The sequence below is a fragment of the Tetrao urogallus genome (genome assembly GCF_951394365.1).
Source record: "Tetrao urogallus genome assembly, chromosome: 2".
Lineage (NCBI taxonomy): Eukaryota > Metazoa > Chordata > Aves > Galliformes > Phasianidae > Tetrao > Tetrao urogallus.
Genome location: NC_136814.1, coordinates 103,360,722 through 103,380,834, shown reverse-complemented (window position 1 = coordinate 103,380,834; position 20,113 = coordinate 103,360,722). Strand labels below are relative to the sequence as shown.

The window sequence follows — 20,113 nt, the reverse complement described above, 5'->3', positions numbered from 1 at the left end:
GGTTTCCCGGTTTGTTGCGCTCCCGTCATGCCATTCGCGGGTCGATCTGCATGCCGATCCGCACGGCCCTGCCCCCTTCCGCAGCAGCTCCGCTCACAGCAGCGCCTCGGCGCGCGCTGTTGCAGCCGTACCGCACTTAGCACTGACACCTCCTCAGCAAAGCCAAACCGACGGGTCGTTGTCATTGGTGATTCCTGCTGCAGCGAGCAGGAAGGGAGGTTTAGGTTGGATCTTAGGAGGAAGTTTTTCCCCCAGAGGGTGGTGAGGCACTGGAACAGGTTGCCCAAGGAGGCTGTGGATGCCCCATCCCTGCAGGCATTCAAGGCCAGGCTGGATGTGGCTCTGGGCAGCCTGGGCTGCTGGTTGGTGACCTGCACACAGCAGGGGGTTGGAACTGGATGAGCATTGTGCTCCTTTGCAACCCAGGCCATTCAATGATTCTGTGGTTCTATGATTTCAGGGGATAAACAGGAATAGCTTCTCCCACTGGCAGAAGGGAGTTTCGCACTGGGAGTTGGGAAGGTTCATTGATAGAGCTTTAAAGTAGGTACGAAAGGGGGGGGGTGTAACTGGGGTCACCAGAACGGAGCCTGTATGTAACGCCACAGTGCTTGTAGGGGAGGGATGTGCTAGTAAGATCCCACAGCCTTGTGTCTTGGTGGAGGAGGACGACTCACCCTTTTGTGGGAAGAACATGAGGTTGGTGGCTGTGGAAACACCTGAGGATAGTCATGAGGATATTAGGGCTACTGCCACTCCAAAGGAGGCCCAGCTCAGGTGCTTTTACACCAATGCACGCAGCATGGGGAATAAACTGGAGGAGCTGGAGGCCATCGTGCAGGATGGCTGCTATCTTTTCAATAGAGATGGGCAAGGCAGGAAAGGTGGTGGTGTAGCCTCTATGTTAAGATGGTGAATGTATGGAAATTAACGATGGTTGTGATTGGGTTGAGAGCTTACGGGTCAGAATAAAAGCGAAGGCCAATAAGGCTGATATTGTCATGGGAGTCTGATACAGGACACTCAAACAGGATGAAGAGGTGGACAAGACACTTTATAGACAGTTGAGGTCTCAAGGTCACTGCCCCTTGTTCTCATGGGAGACTTCAACTTCCCAGCCATCTGCTGGGTTTATAATACAGCAGATAGGGAGCAGTTTCGGAGGTTCCTAGAGTGTGTGGAAGATGACTTCCTGACACAGCTGGTGAAGGAGCCAACAAGGGGAAGCAAAATCCTGGGCCTGCTGTTTGTTAACAGAAGTTCTTGTGGGGGATGTAAAGGTTGGAGGCTGTTTGGGGCAAAGTGATCATGAGATGCTAAATTGCTCGATCCTTGCTGAACCATGGAGGGGAGTCAGCAGAACTTCCACCTTGGACTTCCGGAGGGCAGACTTGAACCTCTTTAGGACCATAGGTGAGAGGGTCCCTTGGGAGGTAGTTTTGGAGAGTGTGGGAGCCCAGGAAGGCTGGGAATACTTTAAGGAAGTAATTTTAAGCTGGCCATCCCCAAGTCATGGAAGATGAGCCAATGGGCAAGGAGGTGAACTGGCTGAATGGAGACCTTTGGCTGGAACTCAAGAACAGAAGGAAAGTTTATGGTCTCTGGAAGAGTGGGCAAGCTTCTGATGATGGTTACAACTATGCAGTGAAGCTGTGCAAGGAGAAAATTAGAAAAGTCAAAGCCTGGCTAGAACTGAACTTGGCCACTAAGGTAAAGGGCAAGAATAAATATTTCTATAAATGCATCAACAGCAAGAGGAGGGCTAGGGAGAATCTCCATCCCTCGTTGGACATCAAGGGCAACTTGGTGACCAAGGATCAGGATAAGGCTGAGGTATTTAATGCCTTCTTTGCCTCAGTCTTTAATAGACTTGTTACTCCCTGGGCACACAGCCCCCTGTGCCGGTAGATAGGGATGGGGAACAGGATAGGCCCAGAATAACCCATGATGAGATGGTTTTGGACCTGCTCCGAAAGCTGGGTGCTCACAAATCTATGGGGCCGGATGGATTGCACCCTAGGGTGCTGAGGGAGTTGGAGGATGTGGTTGCCAAGCCACTCTCCATCATCCTTCAGCAGTCCTGGCTAACCGGGAATGCCCGGCAGACTGGAGACTGGCAAATGTGAAGCCCATCTTTGAAAAGGGCCAGAAAGATGATCCTGGTAGCTACAGATCTATCAGCCTCACCTCAGTGAAGGGGGAAGTTGTGGAACAGATAATCTTGGGAGCCATCATGGACCTGTTAAAGATCAACCAGGGGATCAGGCCTAGTCAGCATGGGTTTACGAATGGTAGATCAGTCTGACAAACCTGATTGCATTCTATGACAAGGTGACCCGCTTAGTGAATGAAGGTAAGGCTGTCGGTGTGGTCTACCCGAACTTCAGTAAAGCCTTTGACACTGTCCCCCACAACATTCTCATGGAGAAGCTGGCTGCCCATGGTTTGGATGGGCGTATGCCCCCACTAGGCGAAATGCTGGCTGGATGGCCAGGCCCAAAGAGTTGCAGTCAATGGAGTTAAATGCAGTTGGTGGCCAGTCACGAGTGGTGTCACCCAGGGCTTGGTAGTGGGGCTGCTTCTCTTTAACATCTTTATTAATGATGTTGACAAGGGGAATGAGTGCACCCTCAATAAGTCTGAGAGGACACCAAGTTGGGAGGGAGTGTTGATCTGCCTGGGGGAGAAGGGCACTACAGAGGGACCTGGATAGACTGGATTGATTGGCCAAGGTTAACTGTGTGAGTTTCAGTAGAGCCAAGTGCCGGGTCCTGCATTTTGGTCACAACAACCCCAGGCAACCCTACAGGCTTGGGGAGGAGTAGCTGGAAAGCTGCCTAATGGAAAGGGACCTTGGTGTGCAGACGGGCAGCCAGCTGAATACGAGCCACCTGAATATGTCCAGCTGGCCAAGAAGGCCAGTGGCATCCTGGCTTGTATCAGGAATGGTGTGGTGAGCAGGACTAGGGAAGTCATCCTGCCTCTGTACTTGGCATTGGTGAGGCCTCACCTTGAGTACTGTGTTCAGTTTTGGGCATCTCGGTACAGAAAGGACATGGAGGTACTGGAGCAGGTTCAAAAAAGGGTAACAAGGCTGGTGAAGGGCTTGGAGAATGTGCCCTGCAAGGAGAGACTGAAGGAGCTGGGGCTGTTCAGCCTGGGGAAAAGGAGGCTGAGGGGAGACCTGATTGCTCTCTTCCAGTATCTGCAAGGTGCTTACAGCAGAGCGGGGCTGGTCTCTTCTCACTGGCGACAGGATGAGGGGAAATGGCCTCAAGTTGTGCCAGGGTCAGTTTAGGTTGGATATCAGGAAGCACTTCTTTACAGAAAGGGCTGTTAAACACTGCAATAGGCTGCCCAGGGAGGTGGTTGAGTCACATCCCTGGATGTGTTTAAAATCCGTTTGTTTGTGGTGCTCAGGGACGTGATTGAGCGGAGAGCTGTTGGATTTGGGTAGTACGGCTGGGTTGTGGTTGGACTCGATCATCTTTGAGACCTTTTCCAACCTGAGCGATTCTATGATTCTATCATTCTATGGCCCCGCCCCCGCCGCCGGCAGCCAATCGCACCGCAGCGTCTCCACGCCGCGGCTGATCCCCACTTCCGGTTCCGCCCTCCGCGCAGCGCCGCCGTCCTGAATGCCGCGGGCCCGGCGTTAGCGCGCACGGCGGAGGGGCTGCGGGGCGCGGCCTCGGCAAGGGGCGGGGCCGTGCGGATCGGCATGCAGATCGACCCGCGAATGGCATGACGGGAGCGCAACAAACCGGGAAACCGGACGCGCGTGAAGCCGCGTAGAATCTGCGTGGGCCGCGACGCGGGGCCTGGAGAGGGGCGCGGAGTTGGGCGAAGTGCCGGGTGGGGAGAGTGGCTGGGGACGGCGGTCGCCGTGCGGTGCGGGCTGGTGTCGGGGCGTGGGGAGCGGGGCGGTGGGAGAGCAAAGCATACTTACCTGGCAGGGGAGACACCATGATCAGGCAGGTGGTTTCCCAGGGCGAGGCTCATCCCCTGCACTCCGGGTGTGCTGACCCCTGCGATTTCCCCAAATGCGGGAAACTCGACTGCATAATTTGTGGTAGTGGGGGACTGCGTTCGCGCTCTCCCCTGGTCATTGCGTTTAACAGCAGATCTCGCCTGGTTCACAGCGCTCTGTCGCTGTTCTTCGCTCTCTGCTCTGCTCCTTCCTATCGCTCTCCATGTCGCGATGCTCCGTTCCGGAGCGGGGCTGCGCGGGCAGCGCCCAGCACTGCTGCCAGAAACGCGTTTCATCCATCGCTAAAGCGTAACTACGCTGGAGACGAGCAGCTGTCCTCTCCAACGCCAGCTGTTCTTGTCTCTCCCGTTGCCCTGCCTGGAGTCTGCTCAAACTGACTAGACAAAAGCCTCTTGGTTTCCGTCAAGACGCGTTCAAGATGTTGTGTTTTCACCCACCCAACTGCGTAACACCGTGGCTCTTTTTCCGCAATCAGATTTCTGGATCTCGGCACGGCGTACGGTTAAGAGCATCGGGCCGCAGCTCCGCACCGCGAGGCTCTTCAGACCCCGGCAGCGCTCGGAACCGTTCAGAGCGCAGAGCGGGGCTGCTGGGGGCGGAGCGTGAAGCGCAAACGGGCGAGGCTATGCAAATAGGGCAGCGCGCGAGGCACGCCGGATATCACCGCGCTAGCCGCCAACAGCAATAACTCGACCCGCGGATCTGCACCGCAGGGATCAGTGGATACCATCTGTCCTTTGACCACGAAACCAGGGGAGAGCGCGAACGCAGTCCCCCACTACCACAAATTATGCAGTCGAGTTTCCCGCATTTGGGGAAATCGCAGGGGTCAGCACACCCGGAGTGCAGGGGATGAGCCTCGCCCTGGGAAAACCACCTGCCTGATCATGGTGTCTCCCCTGCCAGGTAAGTATGCTTTGCTCTCCCACCGCCCCGCTCCCCACGCCCCGCCACCAGCCCGCACCGCACGGCGCCCCGCTCCTCGAACACCCTCCTCCCCGTGCCGAGGCGCCACTTCGCTCCCTGCTCCAAGATTCCCCCACGGAGGCGCACGTGGCGCCCACGGGGATCCACGCGCGTCCGGTTTCCCGGTTTGTTGCGCTCCCGTCATGCAGCGCGCGAACTGATTTGCATGGCCCCTCGCCCTACAGCCCGCGCTCCCGTTCCTTTAGCGCCCCCTTTTCACGCTTATCCCTTCACCGTGGGGCGGGGCTCGCCGTCGGACCACGTGACTCGGCAGAGGGGCTGGGGCAGACGTGGCAAGCGGCGCGCCGGGCACGTGTCGTGGGGCTCAGCCAATCGGCGGGCGCGGTGGGCGCTCGCGCACTGCCGTCCCGTCCCGGCGCCGTGCGCTCCGCTTCCTCCGGCGGCGATGGCGGCGGTGAGCCCGGCCTCGGCGGGCGGCGGCCGCTGGGAGGTGGTTCGCAGGGGGCGGCGCCCCGCGGGACGGCCCCGGGATCCCCCCACGGTCTCCGCAGCGCCCATCGCCACCACCGAGACCCTTTTCGAGCTCGGCTTCGAGCGCGCCCCGCGCCGCGCGGGCCGGGAGGCGGCGGCCGAACCGCAGCAGCAGCAGCAGCAGCAGCAGCAGCAGCAGCAGCAGCAGCGGCGGCAGCAGCAGTCAGGAAAGGGATCTCGGAAGGCGGCCGGGGATGGCGGCTCCAGGCCCGGCCGGTTCCGCTCCCTGGAGGAGGCGCTCAAAGCCGTGAGTGGGGCGGGGGGGCGGCTGCGATGCGGGAGGGACGGCCCGGCCCCACCCCCAGCATAGGGACGGTGCTGCCGTGGTTGTGTCTGATCGCTGCTGGCGCTTTCCTAAAGGCCTGGAATCATTTGGGTTGGAGAAGAGCTCTGAAATCCCCACGTCTGACCCTAGCCCGCCCTGCCGTGCCCACTGAGCCTATCCTTCAGTGCCACAGCCCCGCTCTCTGATTGCCTCTATGGATGGTGACCCCAGTGCTGCCCTGAGTTGGGCTGCACAGCTGCCAGCAGCCATTGAGTGCTGCTGCACCTCGTCAGCTCCTTAAGGCTGAACTGTGTCATAGAATCACAGAACGGCCTGGGTTGAAAAGGCCCACAGTGCTCATCCACTTCCAACCCCCTGCTGTGTGCAGGTCACCAACCAGCAGACCAGGCTGCCCAGGGCCACATCCAGCCTGGCCTTGAATGCCTGCAGGGATGGGGCATCCACAGCCTCCTTGGGCAACCTGTTCCAGTGCGTCACCCACTCCGAGGTCAGGCTTGTCATACAGGCGATAGGCGATAGGCATGCTGCTTGTGTTCCTCAGTGACCTTCCTTAGCTTAAAGAAAACACATTTGGAGCACAGAATGCAGCACGTGGGGCGAGAAAGGGGCTGCATGCCTAGCCCCACGCATCTCAGAGCCTCCTCTCGTCACAGTTCAACGTGGCTGACCTGCAGAAGGAGCTGGACAAGAGCCAGAGCATGTTCCCAGAGAACCCCTCAGTCTGGGTGAAGGACCTGGCCGGCTGCCTCAACTACAAGCTGCAGGCTCCCAAGAGTGACCCGGCACTCAGCCAGCACACCCACGGTCAGTGCCTGCAATGGGAGGAGGTCACTGTGGCTCTGTGTGCTACATGGCTCCTCTGTGGTGCTGTGTGTTGCAGGAATATAATACACAGTTTAACTGATGCTGTGATATTTGTCTTGCTGGGTATAGAATCATAGAATCACAAGGTTGGAAACGATCTGCAGGATCTTCTAGTCCAACCGTCCTCCCGCTACCGTTGCTACCACAAGCCTCTAAACCATATCTCGTAGCTCCTCAACCATATCTTCTAGCTCCTCAAGTCTTCCTTTTATACATCACCCCGTGGCATACCCTGCACAGCCTATGCTCACTGAGTTCCTCTTCACCTGTTGTATTGCCCACAGATTATCCGTACTGTCTCGTGAGTAAAGAGCTGAAGAATGCCATCAGATCCCTGCTGGGAAAATCTTCTGGTGTGCTGGAGCTCTTCTTTGATCACTTAATTTATACCATGCTGCAGGAACTGGACAAGACCCCCGGTGAGCACACTTTCTGCAGAGCAGCCCAGTGCTGGTGGGAGTTCTGATGTGGGAATGATTTTGCTGCTTGTTGCCTGTGCTGAGAACAACACTCTGTGTGGGGTGAGGAAGGAAGCTTGTTGGCTCAGGCACAGTGGGTGCAAGATGGGAGCCCCGCAGTGTTGTTATGGAGAACTTGGTGCAGACGCTTTCTGGGGGTGCTTTGGGGCAGTGTCACCACAGTCACCATCCCAGTGCCTGGTGGGATTCACCTGGTGCCTGAAGCAGCTGCAGCATTCCTAGGAGCGCAGTGGGGCTGTGGATGGTTACCAGGAAGAAGCTTAACCTCATCCTTTTGCTGTTCCAGGGGAGTCTTTACACGGGTACAGGATCTGCATCCAGGCCGTGCTGCTGGAACGGCCTAAAATTGCCACCGCCAACCTGGGCAAGGTGAGCTGGGCACACGCTGTCCACCTGAGATCCCAGGCAGTTCAGCTCTGCCCGCTTCCATGAGTCCCTGTGGCCATGTCCCCAGGTGTCACAGCATGGTGCTGGGGTGGGGCAGATGGACAGTAGGCCTGCTGAGCCACCCCTCTTTGCTTCCCCAGTACCTGGAGCTGCTGCGCTCACACCAAAACCGGCCGGCCAAGTGCCTGACCATCCTGTGGGCTCTGGGGCAAGCTGGCTTCACTGACCTGGCTGAGGGCTTGAGAGGTGAGAGCTCATGTGCCCTGATGGGATCCTGTCTGCCTGGAGTGGCTCCCATGAACTGTTCATCCATTGTGTGTTGTGTCTGTGTCTTGGCCGTATACGTCAACCATTAGCTGCCATAGCCATCAGGGAGGGAGCGTGTTTATAGATGTGTAAACACACAGAGCTATTCAGTGTCAGCACTGTAAACATTGGGAAGTGCTTTATTATTTTCCTGCTGCTGGAGCTCAGCCAGCAGAGCCCATTGCTGACAGTGGAGCATGCCTGGCTCTCATGCTGGCTGCAGTCCCGGTGCTGCCAGCACTGGGCTGATGCTTCTCTTCACAGTCTGGCTTGGCGTGATGCTCCCTGTGCTTGGCATCAAGGCACTTTCCCCATATGCTGTCTCCTACCTGGACCGCCTGCTGACGTGAGTTATCCCTCGGGTTTGTGTCTGTTTGGACAAGGGCAGAGCCTGCTGGGCTGCAGTGCCTCTGTGTCTTGCTCACGGAGCGTGTGTGATGCTTCTTTGCTTTGCAGGATGCACCCAAATCTGACCAAAGGCTTTGGCATGATTGGACCCAAGGATTTCTTTCCCCTCCTGGACTTCGCCTTCATGCCCAACAATTCGCTGTCACCTAGGTAGGGTTGTGCCACCCAGCAGCATGCAGAGCAGTGTGGGGACAGTGTCCCAGTCCCGATGCTTCCCCACACTGTGTGGGGCATGCAGCTCCTGGTGCCCCAGGGGGAGGCACAATGAGATTGAGGGGGCATCATGAGATGTAGTAGGCAGTAGGGAATTCGGGGGGGTGTGAGAAACCCATTGGCACCAGGGAGGGAGGAGCTGGCAGCCAGCTGTACGTGTTGGAGGCAGCTGTCCCCAGCCAACCCTTAGTGTGCCTCTGCAGCATTCAGTGAGCACATCAGGTGCTCCTGGTGCTGGTCAGGGAGCTCAGAGCAGGGTGAGATGTGAACGTTGCACTGTTCTGTCACACTGTGGGATCAGGGGCAGCTCAGACAAGTCACGCTGCAGGGAGCACGTGGGGCAGTGTGGGGATGGGAATGGGACCAGCGGCCACAGGCAGCACCTCTCCCAGCCTGCAGGAGCAGCTGCGGCGGCTGTACCCACGCCTGAAGGTGCTGGCGCTGGGCGCGAGGCCGGAGACAACGCTGCATACCTACTTCCCCTCCTTCCTGTCCCGAGCCACACCGAGCTGCCCGCCTGCCATGAAGAAGGAGGTGAGAAGGGGGTTGGGGGTGCCGGGTCTTTGTGCATCCTGTGGGCGGTGTGGCAGCAGCAGGTACGGTTCTCCCTGCAGCTCCTGACCTCTATGAGCCAGTGCCTGAGCTTGGACCCGCTGAGCTTCAGTGTCTGGAGGCAGCTCTACACCAAGCACCTCTCCCAGTCCAGGTGGATGCAGCGAGCAATGCTCCAGGCTTTTGCTGTGTCTGGCCTGGCTGCTGGGTGTGCTTTGGCACAGCGCTGGGGAGCGCACACGTTGCTGCTGAGTGCCAACCGTGCCCTGCTTTCCTTCTGCCCCCCAGCTTGCTCCTGAATCATCTGCTGGAGTCCTGGGACAGCGGCAACAGGAAGGTAGGAGTGAGCCATGAGGGGCTGGGCACCCGATGCTGAGCTCCCTCCAACCATTGCAGCTCCACTGTCTCCAGGCACACCAGGCCCTGCAGGAGACCGTTCAGTCCTTCAAGGTGACCAACGAGGAACTGGTTGCAAAGGGACCGGGCAGCCAGCAGGATGTGGCTGCATGTGACACTGCCTGCAAGGTGAGTCGGGGCCGGTGCCTCCATGCTAGGCAGAGGCTGCTTGCTCCCTACCGGGGCAGTGGGCATGGTGTGACAGGGCCGTTTTGCTACTTCATAGCTGCTGCTGCAGAAGATGAAGGGCTGGGGCTTCTACTGGTCCCGCCTGCTGCTCGTCCTGCTGGTGTTTGCTGCCGGTTTCCTCATACACGACATTCAGACACACGGCTCTCTGCAGGGTATGGCCAGGCAGTGGGAGCCTCCGTGTCTCCCCTGGGTTGCCCCAGAGAGAAACGACACGGGGGCAGGGCTGCGTTGTGCTCAGGTGCCACTTTCTTCTTGCAGCCTCCGCCTCTGCCCACGCACTCCGTTCCTCCGGCATCCTGCCCGCCTGGCAGCACGCCTGGCACAAAGCGGCCCACTTCTCACTGGAGGGCTACAGGTCAGTGTCCCCGGCGCTCGGCAGCGCCGCAACTGAGAGGTGTGAAGTGGCTAACGCAGCACAAAGTGATTTCTGTAGGGAGCCCTTTTTGCTCGGGAAGCGTTCCCCGGGTGCTCCTGGAAGTGCTTTTCCGCTCAGCTCTTGAGTTCTCCCGTTCCCTTGGCTGCGGCGGCGGTTTCCAGGTACACGTATGCTCCCGTGGCTTTGCCGTCGGTGCCGGCGCGCCCGGCGCGGCCTCAGCCTGCGTTCCCTTGCAGGTGGTTGGAGAGGACGCTGCCCCCCTACTGCTCCTGTGCCGCGGCTCTCCTGCAGCAGACGCTGCAGCTGCTCTGGGCGAAGGCGGCCGAGCTGATCCTGCACATCAGCAAGCAGTGCTTCTCGTTCCTCTCCTGGGCTGGGGAGTGCCTGCTCTGGCTGCTGGAATGGGTGAGGATGGGAGGGGATGAGCGGTGCGCAAGGGTGAGGGCGTGTGGGGCTGCTCTGCTCCCAGCCTGAGCCTCTGATCTCTTCTCTCTCCCCGCAGCTCCAGTCCCGGGTCCCCGAAGCTGTTTGGCAGATTGCTGAGTGCATGCGGGAGCTGCTGCTCTTCCTGCTGCGGAACTGCCTGCTGCCGCTGCTGGAGCACGTGTCTGCCGCGCTGCAGCAGGCATGGAAGCACTGTGTGGATGCCTGCAAGTGAGCACCGCCATTTGGTGCCATACGTGGTGCTGTGCTGCTGCCCCACTCCTGGACTGGGCACGTTGGGGCTGTGCAGCTCAGTGGGGTGGGGGGATGCTGCCCGTGGCTCAGGTGCTGTCAGGCATGGAACCATTCTCCTCTCTTTGGCAGTGGAGAAGTGTCGTGGGACTGTGTGAGGGAGCACCTGAGCAGCTTTACCTATTCCTCCTGGCTCTACCTGCAGAAAACAACCCTTGCCCTCAAGAACTGGGCCCTGGCCATGATTTCTGGACATTGAGCTGCTCCCGGGGTGGGGGGATGCGGTGCAGCTGCCCCTGCTGCTGCTGCCACCAGGGATTGCCCCCTTCTTGTCCCTGTGGGGTCACTGTGGGTGTCCTGGCGACGTGCAGTCGGGTGTCACTGGGTGTCCTCAGCTGCGGGGTGAGAGGTGTTGGGATATTTCCCCCCCGACCCGGGGCAATGAATGAGCTCAGCACCTCTGGTCTCTGTGTGCCTTTGTCCTGCGCGGCGGCTGTAAGAGGGAAGGTGGGGGGGGGGAAAGAGGGTGGTCGGAGGGGAAGGACGGAGCGAAGGACTGATGGATGGAACCGCGGTCGCTGTCTCGTTCCTTGTCCTGGCGCTGGTGCAGATAGCAATGAGAGTGGGGATAGATTTAGGTCCGCCTTGTCCCAGCAGTAGAAAGGCGGTGGCGCAATAATGGCTTTGCAGCGTGGGGGATTAGCTCAAATGGTAGAGCGCTCGCTTAGCATGCGAGAGGTAGCGGGATCGATGCCCGCATCCTCCAGTTTTGCTGGAGCCGCGCGTACCTACACGCACTGCGCCTGCGGGCTCCGCCGTGTGTACGCGGCTGTTCGCGTGTGGGTGGGTGCGCGCGTGTGCGCGGCGGGCGGCCGGAGAACGGGGGAGCGGCGGGGAGGTGGCCAGCCGGAGGGGGCGTGGTCAATGGCGGGAGGCCCAGGCTCGCGCGTCTCCGTTGCCGTGGCGCCGTCCAATGGGCGGCCGCGTTGCTGGGGGGCGGTGTCCAACGGGCGGGCGCGTTGCTGCGGAGCGGCGGCGGCGGCGGCGGGGCGGCCATGGAGGTGCGCTGCGGCGGGCTGCTCTTCAGCTCCCGCTTCGACTCTGGCAACCTGGCGCGGGTGGAGCAGGTGGGGCCGCCCGAGGGCCCCGCCGCGCCCGGCGGCTCCGCGCTGCCCGCCGCCGACTACGAGTTCAACGTGTGGACGCGGCCCGACTGCGCGCACACCGAGTACGAGAACGGCAACAGGTAACGGGCGGGCGGGGCACCGCGCAGCTCCGCGCAGCTCCGTGCAGCTCCGCGCAGCTCCATGCAGCTCCGCGCCCGCCCTCCGCAGGTCGTGGTTCTACTTCAGCGTGCGCGGCGGCGCGCCCGGGAAGCTGATCAAGCTGCACATCCTCAACATGAACCGGCAGAGCCGGCTGTACGCGCACGGCATGGCGCCCTTCGTGCGCACCGTGCCCGGGCGGCCCCGCTGGGAGCGCGTCCGCGAGCGGCCCTGCTTCCAGGTGCGGGGAAGGCCCGGCTGGGGCGGTCGGGAGCGGCTGTGCATGGCTGCGTGCTGCCCGCTCAGCTCCGCTTTGTGTCTCTCCCAGATGGTGGAGGCCCAGTTTGTGCTGTCCTTTGTGCACCGCTTCCTGGAGCACCGCGGCACCACCACCTACTTTGCCTTCTGCTACCCTTTCTCCTACACGGAGTGCCAGGAGATGCTGGCGCAGCTGGACAGCCGCTTTGAGGAGTGCCGGCACATGGCTCCCAGCAGGTGCAGGGATGGGGCACCGGCGCTCCCTGCTCCCGGCTCGCGCTGCCCTGCATGTGCTTGCAGGGAAGGCTGGGGGGCCGAGGGCCGAGCCCTGTGGCTCGGAGCTTCGCTTCTGGGAGGGGCTGGGCTGGAACCGCTTCCCTTGGAAAGGAGAAGGGGTTCTCAGAGGGCTGAGCGCTGTGCCGGGCAGAGCCTCGCTTCCTTTCTGCTTCCTGCCTGCGGGAAGGTTTGCTTGTCTCGGTTTCGCCGCTCTGATTCTGATTCCCGTCCCAGCGAGGCTCAGCTGCAAGTTGTGACGGCCGGCCCCGAAAGCCCAGCGGTGAGGACTTGGGCCGACGTCCCCTGAGCTCGCCCCTCTCCCCACAGCCCCCTGGACTCAGTCTATTACCACCGGGAGCTGCTGTGCCACTCCCTGGACAAGCTGCGCGTCGACCTGCTGACCGTCACCTCCTGCCACGGCATGCAGGAGCGGCGTGAGCCGCGGCTCGACAAGCTCTTCCCAGACACGGCCACGCCACGGCCGCGCTGCTTCACAGGCAAGAGGGTGAGCAGCTGCTCGGGGACCCCAGAGCGTGCCTGCCACCCCAAATGGGGGCTCAGCATCGGAGCTACACGGGGCCTGGGTGGGAGCGCTGCCTGTCACGCTTCTGCTCGCCCCCAGGTGTTCTTCCTGAGCAGCCGCGTGCACCCCGGTGAGACGCCCTCCAGCTTCGTCTTTAATGGCTTCCTGCACTTCATCCTGCGTGAGGAGGACCCCCGTGCCCAGATGCTGCGTCGCATGTTCGTCTTTAAGCTCATTCCCATGCTGAACCCAGACGGAGTGGTGCGAGGTCACTACCGGTGAGCGGCTCTCTCTCACTCTGGGGTTCATACAGCCCAGCTGTTTGCAGGAGGAGCTGTGCTGACGGGCTCAGGGCTCAACGCAACGTGGCCCTTTGCAGGACTGACTCGCGTGGGGTCAACCTGAACCGACAGTACCTCAACCCCGATGCCGAGCTGCACCCCGCCGTGTACGGGGCCAAAGCAGTGCTGCTGTACCACCACGTGCACAGCCGTGTGCTGCCGGGCAGCCCCGACTGGAGGACCTACGTCTCGCCGCTCAGCACCGGTGTGCTCAGCACCAGATCTTCCAACCATTCCGTCCCAGAGGCGGCGCTGTCGGAGCTGGAGAAAACCAACAACCTCCGCAATGCTTCCAGCACTTGGAGTCAGGGCCTCGACCCTTCTCAGAAACCCCAGGTGGACCTGATCCTCCCTGCACGGCGCTGTGAGGAGGAAGCTGGGCAGCCGCTGCCGCTTCCCGAAGCCATCCTGCCCCAGCACAGCGGGCTGGCCTACTATGTCGACCTGCACGGGCACGCCTCCAAGCGTGGCTGCTTCATGTATGGGAACAGCTTCAGCGATGAGAACGATCAGGTGAGGTTAGGAGCTCTGCCTCGGGGCTGTGGTCTCACTGCTGTGGTCTCACGGCGCTGGGACTTGTAGCCGGTCCTCGCCCTGGCGTGGGAAGGATGGGAGCTGCCCCTGTGCCCCATAAAGGATGAGGGCAGTGTGGTGAGCCGTGCCTGCTGCTGGCTGTGGGCAGGGGATGCTTGCCCTGCAGCATCCCAGGGGTGTTGCTGGGACACAGCATCACCTCCTGCCCTCTGCGCCGCAGGTGGAGAACATGCTGTTCCCTAAGCTCATCTCCTTGAACTCACCTCACTTTGACTTCACGGGCTGCAACTTCTCAGAGAAGAATATGTATGCCAAAGACAAGCGGGACGGGCAGTCCAAGGAGGGCAGTGGGCGTGTGGCCATCTACAAAGCGCTGGGCATCATCCACAGGTAGGCAGAGCTCCGCATCACGCTGCACTGCACCAACCAGTGTCAGCCAGCAGATGGATCTGGTCCAGGCCCAGGCAAAGAGCTGGGTTTGCTGGAGGCAGATGTGGGAGCGCCGACACAATGCAGGTGCATCCTGCCCGCATCCTCTCTGCTTTTTCTCCTTGCCTCTCTGACGCTCCTGCAGCTCTTCTGACTTTCTATAGCGTGGCTTCGGCTGGGAAGAACCACAGAGGTCACTCAGTTCTTGTCCAAGCACTTGCAGTGCATGTTTGCCGCTTTCCAGACAGAGAGCACTTTCCCAAATGGACATGTTTGCATTTAGCTGTGATTGAAACTCATTGTAGAGGTTCAGTTTTGCAGATCTCACGCACGAGATTGCTGTGGTATGCAAGCTGAGGGCATTCTTCTGCTCTGTAGCAGCTGCATGCCTCTGTTTGGCAGCAATGTGATATTTTTGGACTGTTTCTCTTGTGGTTGCTGGGAACAGAGGGAGGGCTGCTGGGAACCACCAGGGAAGGGCAGTAAGAAGTCAGTTGTGCAACATCTCCTTAGCAGATCCCCCAGTTCCCACGTATGATAGCTAATGAACCTTTCTCAGCTAGTGCATCACCTGGGGCAGCCCACCAATCCTCTGCACTTGTCCCAGGAAGGCGTTCCCCAGCACCCTTAGAGAGCAGTGACTTCTCCTGGCACAGAAGCAGTGCTCACTGAGTGTTCATATCACAGTTATTTTTCTCGGTCGCTCCTGAGCATGAATTAATTTCCTGTACCCGAGATACAAAGAGTACTGCCTGTGGCCACGTTAATCATTGATCTGAAAAGCCATTACTTCTACATGCAGCTTGGAAACGCTGAGGGCAGAGAAAGGTTGACTGTTGAAACAAAGAACAATAACATGGCAAATGGAAAAGTTCTTGCAGGCTTCTTGAGAATATAGAGTGAGGCAGAGGATGAAGGAAAGCACTATGAAGATAGGTTCAGGGAACTGGATTTGTTTGGCTTGGAAAAGAGAAAGCTCCAGGGAGACCTCGTGGCCTTCCAATACTTGAAGGGAGCATATAAACAAGAGGGAGAACGGCTGTTTGTGAGGGTGGATGGTGATAGGACAAGGGGGAATGGTTTTAAACTGAGACAGGGGAGGTTTAGGTTGGATGTTAGGAGGAAGTTTTTCCCCCAGAGGGTGGTGAGGCACTGGAACAGGTTGCCCAAGGAGGCTGTGGATGCCCCAGCCCTGCAGGCATTCAAGGCCAGGCTGGATGTGGCTCTGGGCAGCCTGGGCTGCTGGTTGGTGACCCTGCACACAGCAGGGGGTTGGAAGTGGATGAGCACTGTGGTCCTTTTCAACCCAGGCCAGTCTATGATTGGCTGGGAGCCTCACCATCAAGTCATTTTGTTCCCTGCTATGAGAAGAGCCACGCTCATTCCTCTGTACCTGCTCAAAAAGGAAACATAGCCATGACCTCCTTACAGCAGAGATTGGAGCAGCAGAGAGTGGCACAACAGCACTGGTGTAGAGGGACGTGGCGTAATGGTGGCACATGGGAGGTCAGGCTGACGGTCCTTGATCTTGCAGCTCTTTTCCAACCCTAACAGGTGTATGATTCTGTCAGGGGAGGCCCCATGTGCTGCCCCTGGGGCACAGAGGAGGAGGAGGAAGTGCCACAATTGTTTGCTGAAGTCTGGGATTTGTGTTTGCATCGCTGCTCCCTGTGGTGCAATAAGCTCAAAGCTGCATGGAAGGAGAGAATTCCTCTGTGTTGTGTCAGGAGCCCTGTGCCCACCCCCAGCCCTGCTGTTTGCCTGTGGTTTTTCATATCTGCTGACCTGTCGTTGAGCAGAACAAACCACCTCCTGGAGCCCTCCTGTCCTGGCTGAGGCCCGAGGCCTCCCCTGTATGGATGCTGAAGTCTCTCCCCATCCCAGGGCCGTGCTCATGCTGTCTGCTTCACTCTCTTCCATAGGCATCCCAGCTCCTGTGTTGTGGCCATCGTTACTAACGGCTGCGTTCCCTTCTGTCCCACAGCTACACACTGGAGTGCAATTACAACACGGGCCGCTCGGTGAACAGCATCCCTCTGGCCTGCCACGACAACGGGCGCGCCAGCCCCCCGCCACCACCCTCCTTCCCCTCCAAATACACCGTGGAGCTGTTTGAGCAGGTAAGAGCCGCCGCGGGGCAGTGGGGCCGCACGATGGGGCCACGTCTCACTGCCTCCCCTCACCCTGCAGGTCGGTAGGGCGCTGGCCGTGGCTGCACTGGACATGGCAGAGTGCAACCCGTGGCCGCGCATCGTGCTGTCGGAGCACAGCTGCCTCAGCAACCTGCGGGCCTGGATGCTGAAGCACGTGCGTGGCACACGGGGCAACGGAGCCTGCGTGCGGAAGAGAGAAGGCCGCAGCCCCCCCAGGAGTGCCGGGTGAGGGTCGGGGAGTTGTACTGTGAGGGCAGGGCCGAGCCACCGGCTCACACTGAGGTCCGCTTCTCCTCCCCTGGCAGCGGGCTCCCGACCTCAGCTTCAGAGAGCGCCCTGTCCCGCGTGCGCAGCTTCAGCCATGGCAGCCAGCAGGACTCGCCCCGCGTCAGAGCCTCGCCCAGCTTCCCAGGTGCTGCTGTGGATGCTCCAGGCCCGCAGAAGGGTGACACGCAACCCCCGGCACCGCTCCGAGGTAAGGCGGGCTGGTGGCTGCTCGCACACATGTTGCAGTGCCTGCCGAGCTGCTGCGCTGAGCCGCGGCCCTGACTCGAGGAGCGCTCGGTGACGGCGTAACGCTTCGGTTTGATGTGACAAAAGTGGGTTTGTGTGGAAGAATTGTGTGTGAGAGCGGCCGCCCCGTCCTCTCGGAAGGGCCCTGGACATGTGGCAAGAGACCCCTGATGGCAGCATCCTATGGGGCTGCAGGGCCAGCACAGCGCCCAGCCCCACATCTGGGCCATGCTCGCTGCCCACTGCCACGGCCCTGCCGTGCCCTGGGCTTGAAGCATCACTGTGTGGAGGGCAGAGCAGTGTGAAAACCTCCTACCCCGCAGCCTCTGCCACCCAGATCGTTCCTGGGGATACACCAAAGTGCCTTTCTGTACCCCAGGCAGTGGCTGAGGGTGCTGCGGGCGCATGCCAAGCTGCCCGTACACCTGGGAGGCACAGCCACAGCCCTGCCACATGGTGACACAGCAAGGCGGTGGCCGTACCCTTCACTGCAGGGTGCTGCTCAGAGGTGGGCACAGCCGCAGTGCTGCAGGAAGGCTGCAGCAGTGTGCAGTACAGCAGAGCTTGGCTGCAGCCCCAGCAGTGGGGCTCAGAGCGGAGGGCTGCGGGTGCTGCTGGGTGTGCGTGGAGCTGTGCTCGGGTCCAGGCTTTGTGCCGCCGTGTTTCTGAGTGTCGGTGTGTCCCTGTGCTTCGCGTGTGTTGCACGCATTGCTTCCTCCTCCATGGTTGTTGCTTCCTGGTGTTCTGTAGTGGTTCTCCTCTGCCTCGAGAGCACAGCAGGGAGGAAATAAAAGGTTTGTGTTCCCGTGGGCACGTTGTGGCGTCTGTTCCTTCTGCCGTGCGCACACTGCCCGCCCGCAGCAGCCTGCAGGGCTCCAGAGCCAGCACGACGGCGGGGGGACGCTGGGGGGGCTCGGCTGCCCTGCTCTTGGGGCAGGGATGGTGGCATTATGCAGCAGCTCCAGCATGCTGGCAGCAGGGCACCATTCCAGCCACAGTGCGGCTTCGGTGTTTGTGTAGCATCTGTTGGAAGCGTGGCTGTAGGCTGCCCGACCCCTTGGCTGTGCCATGTCAGCCCCTCACCATCCACCCTCCTCTCTGCCATCCCCTTGTGGTACTGAGATGCTGCCGCTCCCTTTTCCTTCCCCATGCAGCTGGAAAACAGCACTCAGATGCAGTGGTTTGGGGCAGCACGGGATGAGGCTGCTGCCCTGGCACATCCCCTTCCTGTGCACACAGCTGCGTGCTGCGCGGAAAGAGGCCAGACGCTGCCGCCTGCACAGGATGCTGGGGGTCAGGGCTCAAGCCTGGCTGCACTGCCTGTCCTGTGCCACAAGTTACAGGGACATCCTGCGCCACTGGCCCTGACCCCAAGCAGGCTCATCCCCTCCTCAGCTGCCTCCTCAGAGCCAGATGAGGAGCTCCTGCTCTGGTCCAGCTGGACTTGAGGGGACCTCATTTCAGAGCTCTCTGGTGCTGTGCTGAACCCAAGGTTGAGTACTGCTGCTTGCTGCCATTGTCCCTGAGCACCAGCACGTGGGGTTTGGCTGCTGCACACCCAGAACTCCCCTCTAGCTGCACAGAGACCCACACAGCGTAGGGCCTATTCTCGCTCAGGCTTCCTGCTTCCTCAGCTTTCTGTGCCATCTTCAGAGTCCCCGTGCTGTTTCCTTTTCCCCAGCTCCCAGGGCCAGCCCACCTCTTATCTCAGGAGCTGCATCCTGCAGACTTCAGCACTGCTGTTGCTGCTCATCCTCTGTCCCCTGCAGGCACTCATTAGCAGCCCTCCTCCATCATGCCTGCCGACATGCAGCGCAGGCTCAGGGCTTTGTCTGCGGCCACAGTCTGTCCCTGTGGTGCAGGGCCGCGTGGCTGTAGCTCTTTATTCTCACTCCAGCATCCTGTTTCCCATTAGCTGTGCCGTGCTGGTTACCGCCCTCCCGCTGCTGGCGTTCCAGCAGCTGCTAAAGCTTTGGCAGCAGCCAGTCCGGCTCTGCTGCCAAAAAGTCCTCCAGGCACAGGGGCTGATCCTGTGCCAAAGCCATGCCTGTGCCTCGTGCCGGGGGATCTGTGCTTGCCTCACGCTCTTTGTGCGGCAGGGGGGGGATCTGGCCTCAGTGCCGTGCAGCACCTCATGTAGCTCTCTGCAATGAGCCGTCTCCTTTGTCCCACAGGGTTCCTGCCAGCAGGTGCCTGTGTGGAGTCAGCGTTGGGTGCCAGCTGCAGACTGCGGGAGGCTCCGCACCGTGGTGGCAGCAAGCCGGGGGCTGCGCACAGCACCGTGCTGCTTCAGGTATGGCTGTGCAAAGGGGGAGCCGGGGCCTGGCCACTTCTCTGGGGGTCTGAAGGATGTGGGGCTGGAGCATGGCACAGCCACGGTTGCACTGGAAAGGGACGGGCCCTAATGTTCTGCTCTGTTCCCTGCAGGTGTTCCCAAAGAAGCTGAATGCCAGGAGGGCTCTGGAGCAGCCCGGGTAGGTGCTGGCATGGCCATGGCGCTGATCCAGCCCACAGGAACCCCATCCCCATCCCAGGCCCGGTGCACCACTAAGCCCTCACTATCCTGTGCGGTTCCCTGCAGCCTGGGGGGGCTCACCACCCGCCCCAGCAGGATCCCAGTACGGAGGAAGGCGGCAGCAGCCCTGAGCTTGCCTGTGCTCAGCTCCAGCAGCTCTACAGCCCTCCAAGCCCCGACACACAGCTATGCTGCCCTCTGCACCACGCAGTCTACCCCAGACAGTGCTGTCCCGACTGCCCTGGTACAGGAGGGCAGCAATGCAGCACCAGCCCCAACCCCACTCCCTGTACGTCCAGCACCCTGCCTGGAGACCCCAGTCTCTGGCAGCAGGGCACCCAGCGTGGAGCAGCTGCTGGGCGAGGGTCTGCGCCCCCAGGTACAGCCCAGGGGGTGGCAGGGGAACGTGGCACGTGCGGGGGCCTCCATCTCTGGCCTCCCCCCACCCCCTGTCCTGCTTTGCAGTGCCCACCCAGCCTCACTGCCGCCCGCCCCGTGCTGCGCTCCTACCGGCAGCTCTTCTCCTTCTGTGCTGAGGCCTGAGCGTGGCCACAGGCACCGGACCCGCACGTGCCACGGCTGTGTGCCCAACCTGAGAGCCACCGCACGGCGAAGCCGCAGCCGCCAGCAGCGCTGCATTCGGTGCCGTGCACGGGGTTGGGGGCCGCCCTGCTCAGCCCCGAGGCCCCGAGGCATTTTTACATAACACGGTTTTGTCTCATG

At 60.5% G+C, this 20,113-nt stretch overlaps 2 protein-coding genes across 2 annotated transcripts; both read left to right on the top strand.

The window, feature by feature from the left end:
• Positions 1 to 5,336: 5,336 nt before the first annotated feature.
• On the top strand, positions 5,337 to 10,842 carry TMEM214 (transmembrane protein 214; the record flags this gene model as incomplete). Its single annotated transcript, XM_079550021.1, has 16 exons — positions 5,337 to 5,696; positions 6,389 to 6,539; positions 6,884 to 7,018; positions 7,365 to 7,447; positions 7,606 to 7,711; positions 8,036 to 8,117; positions 8,228 to 8,329; positions 8,785 to 8,926; positions 9,007 to 9,098; positions 9,233 to 9,281; positions 9,341 to 9,469; positions 9,567 to 9,684; positions 9,791 to 9,887; positions 10,145 to 10,313; positions 10,411 to 10,562; positions 10,716 to 10,842. The coding sequence occupies exons 1-16, from the start codon at positions 5,364 to 5,366 to the stop codon at positions 10,840 to 10,842; spliced, it is 2,067 nt and encodes a 688-aa protein (XP_079406147.1). The 5' UTR covers positions 5,337 to 5,363.
• A 796-nt stretch (positions 10,843 to 11,638) lies between these two features.
• AGBL5 (AGBL carboxypeptidase 5) lies at positions 11,639 to 20,096 on the top strand (the record flags this gene model as incomplete). The annotated part of the gene is made up of 13 exons (XM_079532609.1): positions 11,639 to 11,829; positions 11,918 to 12,089; positions 12,177 to 12,343; positions 12,710 to 12,887; positions 13,005 to 13,183; positions 13,285 to 13,759; positions 14,001 to 14,170; positions 16,194 to 16,329; positions 16,400 to 16,587; positions 16,668 to 16,837; positions 19,050 to 19,168; positions 19,303 to 19,349; positions 19,457 to 20,096. 13 exons carry the CDS (start codon positions 11,639 to 11,641, stop codon positions 20,094 to 20,096), a joined length of 2,832 nt encoding a protein of 943 aa, XP_079388735.1.
• Positions 20,097 to 20,113: the final 17 nt, after the last annotated feature.